A 10359-nucleotide genomic window follows, 5' to 3' on the forward strand; every position below is an offset into this window, starting at 1 on the left:
GAACTTTGCTGTTAAAGTGCGGTTGAGGAGCCCCTGGTGAGCTTGAACCCATGACCTTGCAGTTCAAACTGGCTTTGCAGTCCAGTGCATTAACCCACAGCACCACAGCAAGAAAATTCTAGGGCTGGGTTAGTTACGTAGGAGCTGTCTGAGCATAGTGGCCTGCCAAGGGAGTCTCATGCTTGGGTCTGTTTACAGGTGGTCCTGGATGCCTGGTCCACTGCTTGGCCTGCGAGGATGCTCCACGATTGTTCAATAAAGCGTTTATATTGTATGTAAACTTGAGTTCTGATCTGTGTTGTCTACTAAGGTTGGGTTCCCTGTATAAAACTCCTAGTCTTGTCCCTAGGGACACACTCTGGAAACTGAGTGTGTGTCTGGAGGGGAGTTTGTTTTTAATGTTTGTCAATGCGCGTGTTGCTCTGCCACCAGTTCCAACAATTGTGACGATGTTACAGGACCTATCGCTTTGTTGTACGTGGGGCTGCAGTGAGTCAGAGCCGACTTGATCACGACTAACGAGAGGTGGGTGACATCTGCCGTCATAGCTTATTTAATGTGCACATGGCTGCGCCCTTCCCTGACACTGAAACAGCCATCCTGGTGGGTACATCACTGAGGCTGGGGGGCCTCTCCGCTGTCACTGCATCCTTCTTCAGCCTTGGCCATGGAGTCGGGAGGTGGCTGCCGAGAGAGAAAGGGAGAGAGATGACAGTGACCCTGCAGCACACTCTCATTCCACAGCAGCAGCCATGATGGGTCTGAAAGGTCACTCTGAGCTAGGTCCTGGTGGTGGTCAGCTGCACCCTGGGTGACCTTGGCCAGGTCACATCCCTCTCAGTGTAAAGTGTGCCAACTTTGGAGACATCGCGCTGGTTAAACCACAGATTCCAACCACGTGGAAACCAGACAGGTTTGGCGGCCCCTTCTGGAACACAGTTGTACCCTCCTGCCTGCAGCTGAGGGACTGCACTCACCGGAGTCCCTGGCTGTCCTGCACTCAGGTGGGCATGCAACAGCGCCGCTACCTCATCTTGTTCTGCTTCCAGCGCGATGGCCAGGGCACTGGTGCCCTCCTGAGGGGCCATGAGGGACAGTCAGATCCCTGCGCCACCGCATGGGGCTCCCCTCACCAGCCCCCCAGAGACTCACATGGTCCAGGATGGCGGGGTCACAACCCGGCTGGGCCAACAGCAACCGGACAGTATCCAGGCGTCCATATTCACTGGCGCACATTAGTGCTGTGGCCCCATCCGCGTCCTGGGTGTTCACATCAGCCCCGCACGCCAGCAGAGCCGCCACCATGTCCTGGTGGCCATGGCTGATGGCCAGCATGAGAGCTGTCTGTCCTGTCTGAGGGGATGGTGTCGGTAGGCTTCCTCAGTGGCATTCCCACCACACATGGAGATCAGGGTATCCACTCACCTGACTGGCCTTGGCATTGACGTCACCCATGTGGAAGAGCCTCTGGACCACAGCCATGTCCTCCTCCTCCCTCCCCACGGAGGTGAGTGCTGCCAGCATGGGGGCCGAGTAGCCAGCTCGATTCTGCCGGTCCACCTCACAGACCCCTGGAAGAGAGGAAGGGGCTTATCAGCAACCCCGTTCCAAACAGGCCCACTAAATGCCCCATGCCTCAGGTTCGCTTTGTTAAGTGCCATCGAGTCGGTTCCGACCCATAGCGACCCTGTACAGGGTTTCCGAGGGTGTAAATCTTTAAGGGAGTAGAAAGCCTCATCTTTCTCCCGTGGAGCGGCTGGTAGTTTCGAACCGCTGACCTTAAGGTTCGCAGCCCAATTCATAACCACTACGCTACCAGAGCTCCTGGTTCACTGGTGGGGTTAAATATGAAGAGACTGCATGGCAAACAACTGCGGGGGAGGTAGGAGTCGAACATAAGGATAACAGGAACTGCGGTTCTAGGGGGCCGCTAGGGAGAGCAGGTGCCCCGAATTCACAATCTTCTGGCTTGAACTGTGAGAAAACCTCATTAAATTAACCACTACTTGAATTGTAGTTAGCAAATAACCATCAGGTAGAGGGTGGTCAGTCATGCATTGCTGTCTCCTCACAAGGCCCCTCTCTCACCTTCTAGGATTTGCTCAAATCTGGCCTCAGTGAAACCTTCCATCCTCCCAGTTTCAATCTGCCTATCCTTCCTGTATTTTACTCATTGACTTTGTTTCTCTGTCCCTTGTCCTTAAGATCCATAAAAGAACATGGTTTTGTACACTGATGGAGTCCTGGGGTAGTGCTGTAGGATAAGCACTAGACCACATGGTTAATTTGAACTGCAAGGTGGCAGTTCAAATCCACCAGCTACTCAAATCCTCTACAGGATCACTATGAGACACAACCTACTCAAAGGCACTTAACAGCGACAGTCCCGATTGCTCAGAACCTTTGCTAAGTGCTGTCCAGTTGGATCTAACTCTGACCCTGCACAGGGTTTCTGGGAGCAGCTGGTGGGTTTGAACTGCCAATCTGGCAGTAAGCCACTGCTTATCCTACAAGGACACATCAGGATCCTGACACATAATAAACTGAAATACAAAACCAAACAGTTCAGCAAGCTCCACAGGGTTTCCAAGGATGCAGCTCTTTATGGAAACAGACTGCTACAGCTTTCTTCCTGGTCGGTGGCTGCTGGGTTTGAACCCCTGACATCTTGATTAGCAGTTGAACACATAACCATCGCACCACCAGAGCTTTTTGGCCTGTGATTGTGTCATCGACTCAGTTGACCCTGTGTAGGGTTTCCAAAGAGCAGCTGGTGGGTTTGAACCACTGACAGCAGTCCAGTGCTTATCCTACAGTACCACACCAGGACTGCTTGCTCAGTAAACATTTGTTGGCTGGCTGGTCTATTATGGGAACTACTCATTCACAGTCCATCGGTTAAGTGCTCAAACACTAACTGAAAAGACAGTTCAAACCCACTGCCCGAAGAACCTTGGGGTCTAAGAGTTGGAATTGACTGAAGAGCAGCTAAACCTAATCCAAGCTATCATGGTGGTTCTGGAGATATGATTTAGCCTCCACTTCAGTCAAAAGCAGTGCAGTTCAGAAGTCCCATCATTTACGTTCTTAGAACCCTCTGTCTCCGTGTGTCCTCAGGTGAGCCTGTGCTGTCTAGCTTCTGTTCCCTCTTCAACTTGGTAATGCTGCTCTTCCTGAATTCACACAGTGGCTCAGTTTCCTCTTGGGTCAGTTCTTTTACCAGTCCAAACCTGTGGCACCTACCTGTTAAGGGTCTTGTTTACTAGAGTGCTTGACTGAAAGCTTATCTCTCCCCCACCACTCTGAAAATGCTCAGAGTGGTGATGAATGGATGGGAGGGAAAGAGAAGAAAGGGGCTTGGGAAAAGGCTTTGAAATCAGGGCTACCGATTGGGTGCCCTGCTGAGGAGGGAATCAGATGGTGGACTGAAAAGCAAAGAGACATGTGGAAATGAAATTTAAATGTCAGGGCGTTCCTTCACAAGCTTCTATGTGGACGTATTGGCATGGGGAAAGTGCATACAGAAATGACCATAGTGGAACCTTGGCCAACTAGTCAGGACCCTTCCTAGCAGCCTCAAGATCTTGGTTCCATTTCCTGATGGCATCCTCTGGTTTTATTTTGTCATGTCCCTTCTCCCTAGATGAAATTATTTCATGTTTTGACATAATTATCCCCACGACACACACGCAAACACACAAAGCCATGCACTCAGGAGCAAAGTTCAGTCTTTCCACAAACACATGGTCTCCTGGGTGCCACCCTGGGTACACCAGGAGAGCAGGATGAGGTTTGGAAATATACATGAAAGAATTGGTGAATTGAGACCAGAGAAGGATGAGCAGGGAGCAAGGATATGGGTAGGGGCTGCAAAAGGGGGTGGAAACAATGGGTACTTGTCCTAAGAGCTCCAAGGAATGTTGGAACTGGAGACAGCTGAGAAGTTGGGAGGTGAGAGAAGACAGGTGCTAGAACATGGATTACAGAAGGGGAGCAGGTACTGGTGACACCAAGGGCTAGGAGTGGCCTTGGAAGTGTGAGGCTCGCAGGTCAAGCTGAAGGAAGGGAAACAGGTCATGGAAAGGTGGGGCTAGGAGGTTGGAAGGTCGGTGAAGAGGATAGTGAAATTGGCAAGGATCACCATGAAGAGAGGGTGCAGGAGCCAGCGATGAGCATAAAGAGGGATGTGAGAAATCAGAAATGATAACCAAGATGGATGGAGGTTGGACAGAGGTCTCATCCAAGGAGTACACGGGAGGAGGACTGAAAATGCAGGGAAAGAGCAAGGAGGACACAACCACCTCAGACCCAGGGCTCAACAGCCATAGATGGGGCTGGGGCAGATTTCCTCCATAGCAAGCAGGTGGTTCAAGCTCACCAGCTGTTCCTTGGAAACCCTATACAGGGTCGCTATGGGTCAGAATCAACTTTGATAGCACTTAACAAGGCAGAGGGGATACTGGTGGGGACCAAGAAGCGGGGTCCAGAGGGCAGGGCAACCGTGTGGGAATTTGCAGCTGAATGACGGTGAGTAACCAGGGGATAACCTGGGGAGTCCTGGTGTGGTGCTATGGGTTAATGCGTCAGACTGCAGTCATTTCAACTGCAAGGTCGGCAGTTCAAGCTCACCAGCTGCTCCTTGGAAACCCTATACAGAGTCGCTATGGGTCGGAATCACTCAATGGAACTTAATAACAAAGGTACCTGGGGTACAAATGGCTAACAGGTTTAGCTGCTAACCAAAAGGTTTGTGATTCAAACCCACCCACAGGTAACTTGTTAGAAAACTGTTGAGCAACTTCCAAAAACCAGCTATTGACAACCCAGTGGAACACATTTCTACCCTGACACACTTGAGGTCGTGGTTCCCAGGATGGCATGAACTGACTTAATTCACTGTCCCCTCTCCCCCAAGCCCTGTTCCCAGGCCAGCCCCACACAGTGTACTCTTGTTCAGTTCACCAAGACCAGGAGGGGTGTGGACAGGGAGAACGATGGGACCTCAGGATCTGAAAGAGGGGACCCAGGGGGGATCTTGGAGGACAGTGATCTGTCTAGCTTGGGTCATGCCCTGTGTTCTGTGTCCCAAGGGGAAACACCTGCCCCTGGTACACAGGAGGTGCTAAGTCAATGTCTGAGCTCAACCGTCTGCCCCTGGGTGTGTGTATTTGCTGGGGTGAGGGGCCAACAAGCAAGAGACAGGTGATAGAAACATGTCTAATGGAGCCAGTGCAGGAATCTGGGAGTGGACAAGGTGCCCCTAGCCCAGTCCTGGCCTGCGACTACCTCCCCTGGAGGCTGGAGAGGAGGCTGGTAGCAGAACATGACTTCAGGTAGTTTGCTGCCTACTTGCTGCCCGTTTCACAGATACACAAGCCGAGGATCCTGCCTGTTAACATTCCCCTCAACTGAGGCCTAAGGAGCTCTGGTAGCATAGTGATTACACGTCGGCTGCTAACCACAAGGTCCGCAGTTTCGAAACTACCAGCTGTTCCGCGGGAGAAAAATGAGGCTTTCTGCACCTGTAAAGATTTGCAGCCTCGGAAACCCCGTGCAGGGTCACTATGAGTTGGAACAGACTCCATGGTACTTAACAAAAACAAACAACTGAGGTCTGCCTAACCCCACATTCCCTCCATGGCAAAGCAGGCGGCGGCTCAAGGTTGAACTGGGGTGGGAGTGGGGGGCCGGGGAATAAAACGGCCCCTGGTGGTTGATCCCTGCCCAGGAGGATGAGAGCAGGTTCAGCAGTGCCCTGTTCCCAGTCTGCCCCTCTTGGTGCCTCTCTCCAAGTTCCCCTAGCCCAGGCCTGCCCAGGTCCTACCCTCCCCCACCCCGCCACCCCTCACTCGTGGCTGTCCTCATTCCCCTCCCCCTGGCGCTGACCCGTGTCCAACAGCAGGCTGGCTATGGCCAGGTTCCCATGGGACACGCTGTAGTGCAGGGCTGTGTTCCCGTTGCCGTCTGCCAGATTCACCACGTGCGTCAATAGCTCAGGTCCCAGGCGCGCCACCGCGCCCAGCACCGCAGCCACTGGCGGCGCGCGTGAGCGCCGCTGGCTGGAAACTCGAAACCACTCCTGGGCCACCAGGCGTGCCGCACCCTGCCGGGACAGGGGCAAGAAAGAGCGTTATGACCCAGAGGTTGAGGTGCCTGGGCACCTGACTGGGGCAGCCCCTTTGATTACCGTCTAGGGGTAGGGACACGAGAGACACCACATCCATGGGGGGTGGAGGTGGGGGAGTCAGTTGGGGTCCTCGAAAGGCGTGGCCTTTCCTACAGGAGAACCTGGAGGGGACAAGGCTTTGAGTGCTAGCTCTTGGGAGTTCCAGGAGTGGGCGTGGGGCGGGCCCCTATTGGGTAACGCTGGTCGAGGCCCCCTTAGGAGAGCCTGGGGTCAGTGGGGGCCTCAGGCGTGAGGAAACGTGGGGGGGGGGCGCTTGTGATGCCACTTGTAGGAATCCCCCGGACTTCCCCTACAGCAGCATGGGGGAAGTCTCTGGTGGGGCCCTCCACCACCCCGCCCCGCACTCACGCCATCGCGGGCCAAGCGGGGCCGGTTCAGTTGTTGGTGCAGCGCCGCGCAGGCCTCTCTCAAGCGAGGGCTCACCTCGCACCTGCGAAGGAGGAGGAGATATGCTTAAGGAGTCGGGGCGCCTGGGGGACACAGAGCCCAGCGCCACTCACCTCTCCTCCGTCCCGGGCTGAGGCTCCACCTTCGCCTCCGCCTCAGGGTCTCCAGCATCCTCAGCATCCCCATCGCTGGGAGGGCCGGGATTGCCGGGATCCGATCCTCCGCCGCTGTCGTCCCCAGAGCCTGAGGAACTGCTCCGAGGGGGCTCGGCAGCGCCATCGTCACTGTCGCTGTCACTGGCTTCCTCGCTGGAGGAGCTCTCGTACCTGGGGGGCAGGGTGGGAAGCGTCTGCTGAACCTGCCCTGGGGACTCGTCTTGGAGTCCTGCCAGGCGAGGGTGGCTGTTCCCAGTTTACAGATGAGGAAACTGAGGCTTGCCAAGATCACGCCGCGAGGGAAGGGCAGACTGCGAATCCCAGTCTATGTCCCCCAGATGCTGTCACGGGGAGTGGGGAGGTGCTCACTCTCCGTTAAGGACCCCAACGAACTGCAGACTCTTGGTGCTGGGACTGGGCTGAGAGCCTGATGTGCCGTCTCTCTTCTTCATGATAGATTTGAGAACGCCTGGCGCGAGACAGAAGGGGACATTGAGTCCAGGCTGGGCGGCCGGCAGGGACAGACCAGGGCGCAAGGAGTCGTCAGGACATACCGGCGGGGGCCACGACAGGGGGCCCTTCTGCAAACTGGGGCAGGCTCTCGGATATCAGCGAGTGGGCGTCTTCAGAGAACTCGGTTTGCGTGGCCTTCTCCGCGCAGCCCCACGAGGTCTGGGTGGCGACCTCGCACGGCTGCACCCGGGTCCCCAGCGCCGCATCCTCTTCGGCGGCTTCACGGGCCTCCTCTAGCTCACGCAGTCGGCCCCGAAGCAGCTCGCTCACCCCACGCTGGTGCTCCAGGCCGGCACGAAGCAGCTCCAGCTCGCGTTCGGCGGCCTCGGACAGCCCAAGAAGCTCCTCAGTCACCCAGGCATCCGCCTCGGCTGTCTCGGGGGCCACTTCCACGCCAGCCTCCTGCGTCTCTGGCGCCGCCTCCACGCCGGCCTCCTGGGTCTCCGGGGCCGCCTCCACGCTGGCATCCCGGGTCTCCCGCAGCGCCTCGGCGCCTTCCTCCCGGGGTTGGGACGCCCCGTCGGAGACCTGGAGTGTTCCCTCGCGGCGCCTGGCCACCGAGCCGTCTGGGCTGTCGGCCCTGGGGTCAGCTCTGGCACGGATGCCGCGCTCAGAGGTGGCCAGGCGCTCCGTGAGCCGCCGCAGCTGAGCTAGCTTGGCCGGGCGTGCTTCCGCCTCCCCGTCGGGCCCGGGCTGCGAGCGCCCGGCCAGCAGCCGCGCCTTTTCGGCGCGCAGGGCGCGCACCTGCTCTTGCAATTCGGGCAACGCGCGCGCCTGCTCCTCGAGCTCGCGCAGGCGCCGCAGGGCAGCGGCCATCTGCTCGCGCACCAGCTGTAGTTGCGCCGGGCCAGGTGAGGCGAGGGCGGGGTTGGGGGCGGGACTGCTGAGACCCGATCCGCGCGGGCTGAGAGAAGCCGCGGTGCGGGCAGGGCTGAGCGCACGTTGGTGCGTTTGCTCTAACTCCAGCCTCCGGCTAGTCTCCAACAGCGTATGCTCGACGCGCGGATTGCGCGCAGGCACGCGCGGTGACAGTGACGGCCGCAAGAGTCCCAAGGGCGCGCCCGGAGCTCCACCATCATCACTGGCCAGGGACTCGCTCGACGTCCAGGCGCCCGGGCTGCGCGCGCCTGTTAGGTTGGGTCGGGACGCGCGGGGACGGCGTGGGGGTGGGGGTCCCGGGGCGCGGTGGGCGACGGGGCCGCGCTCCAGCTCCTCCACGTACTTGAGGAAATCCAGATCCAAGTGGAAACCATAGGGCGTCTCCACAGAGTAGGGCGAACTCGGGCTGCGGGAACCCCCGACTGGGCCTGGGCATAATCGAGGGCCTCCCAGGTCTGTGAACAGGATCGGGTGTGCGGACCGTCAAGCCGAGAAACTGAATGAAATTAGGTGCACCCTGCCACCCATAACGCGACTGCACCACTCCCCTCATGCCAAGTCCTGCATTCCCATCCCCGGAGGCACAAATTCCTATCTGCACCCAAATATTTATCTATGATGTGTTTAGTCAGCATCTGCTGCTGTCAAGCACTTTCTAAGGCACTGGGACACCGCAGTGGACAGACAGTTCTCTAGGGACAGGACTGAGACAAACAGGGTCACCTCAAATGTTGCTAAGGACCATAACAATAGTAATCCTAATAATTCAATCCAGTTGTGATCCCCGTGTATGTCAGAACTGTGCTCCAGCAGCTGGTTGTTTTGGAAATGAATTGTCAGAATTGTTTTCTAAAGTATCTCAAGTGGTTCACCTTGTCAATCTTACCCAGGTTACCTGTACCACCTCTGGTGGGTGTGGCTTTGGCTTTGGTTGTAAGGGGAGGTTTTCTTCCAGGGGACTATCAATTGAGGAAGAAGCTACTGGGGATAGAAGTTTCCAGGAGGAAATGCCACATGGGAGTGAGGTTGGGTGTTACAGCAAAATGGAGAGGAACTGGAGAGGTGGGCAGGACCCTAAATCTTGTGGATTTCCAAGAGGAGTTGGGATTTTATTCCACATATGACAGGGCACCCTAGTTCAGCAAGATTGTAACATTATCCAAGGAACCCTGGTAGCACTGTGGGTTAGGCACTGAGCTGCTAACTACAAAGTTAGCAGTTCAAACCCACCAGCCACTCTGTGGAAGAAAGATGAGGCTGTCTGCTCCCGTAACGATTAGCAGTCTCAGAAACCCTAGGAATTGAGTGAGGGCCGTGGCTTGGGGTTTGGGGTGGGTGTTTAGAAAGGCCCCTCTGGGCACTTTGTGGAGAGAACTGTAAGGATGTGTCCCTGTGAGGATCTGTGCACATGCATGTCCGTCTTCACATACGTCCATATTGCACACTCACCAGGTAGGTTCTGGTTCAGGACAAACTTGGCCATGGTTCCTGGAGCAGCCGCCAGATACACCCTGAAAAAAAAAGTCCCCAGAGGGTAGAGTTGCCCGGCCCCAACATGACACCTGACAATGAGACACTGCCCATCTTGAGACAAACCCTGAGGTCAGTCATGTCTGACTAAACAGCTCCAAGTCTCTCCCACCTCCCTATAGAGGCTCTGAAATGTAGAGTTGCTTGACCCCCCAGGAGCCAGGCCTTCATCTCCTGGACAGGAGATCATTTTAGGAGAAGAAAGGAAGGTGAATTTGAGAACAGGAGTAGCTAGGGCAGGGGGCATTCCTGGGGAAGATTAGAAAGCAGTGCTCAAAAGGGTGAGGTGTGAACCTTTATAAAAGTCAGGCCTTTCGTGGAGGTCCTTCATGGGCTCTTTAAAAACACACCTGGTTTGATTCAGCGAAAAAGTCAATAGCATCTCTTGAATGAGATTAGGAAACTACAAACAAGGTATCATTGTATATCTGAATTCTGAACTTTACTCAGGTTTCTTGGGACACCAGGAAGATGGAGAGTGGTGGGCTGAGAATACCAAATTGTAGCTGTTGTTGTTATGTGCCGTGGAGTCGGTTCCGACTCATAGCAACCCTGAACAGGATTTCCGAGGCTGTAAATCTTTACGGGAGCAGAAAGCTACATCTTTCTCCCGCTGAACAGCTGGTAGTTTCGAACTGCTGACCTTGCAGCCTGCAGCCCGATTCGTAACCACTATGCCAGAGTAGCTGTAGGTGTTGTTAAGCGCCA

General features: G+C 55.8%; 1 protein-coding gene across 1 annotated transcript; it reads right to left on the reverse strand.

The window, feature by feature from the left end:
* Window positions 1-612: 612 nt before the first annotated feature.
* Window positions 613-9604, reverse strand: KANK3 (KN motif and ankyrin repeat domains 3). Its single transcript, XM_006869002.1, has 10 exons — window positions 9571-9604; window positions 7284-8576; window positions 7099-7198; window positions 6688-6900; window positions 6536-6617; window positions 5887-6103; window positions 1426-1571; window positions 1153-1353; window positions 978-1076; window positions 613-684 (listed from the first exon to the last, which is right to left on the reverse strand). Exons 1-10 carry the CDS (start codon window positions 9602-9604, stop codon window positions 613-615), a joined length of 2457 nt encoding a protein of 818 aa, XP_006869064.1.
* Window positions 9605-10359: the final 755 nt, after the last annotated feature.

The sequence above is a fragment of the Chrysochloris asiatica genome, unplaced genomic scaffold, assembly GCF_000296735.1.
Source record: "Chrysochloris asiatica unplaced genomic scaffold, ChrAsi1.0 scaffold00125, whole genome shotgun sequence".
Classification (NCBI taxonomy): domain Eukaryota; kingdom Metazoa; phylum Chordata; class Mammalia; order Afrosoricida; family Chrysochloridae; genus Chrysochloris; species Chrysochloris asiatica.

Bases quoted from the DNA above. Each gene is read 5' to 3' on its own strand.
- KANK3 (XM_006869002.1), bottom strand. From the start codon at position 9,604: ATGGCCAAGTTTGTCCTGAACCAGAACCTACCTG. The intron at 7,199-7,283 runs GTATGTCCTGAC...GTCTCGCGCCAG, and splicing joins CCCTGTCGTGGCCCCCGCCG to GCGTTCTCAAATCTATCATG. The intron at 6,901-7,098 runs GTGAGCACCTCC...CCTGCCCCCCAG, and splicing joins GTTGGGGTCCTTAACGGAGA to GTACGAGAGCTCCTCCAGCG.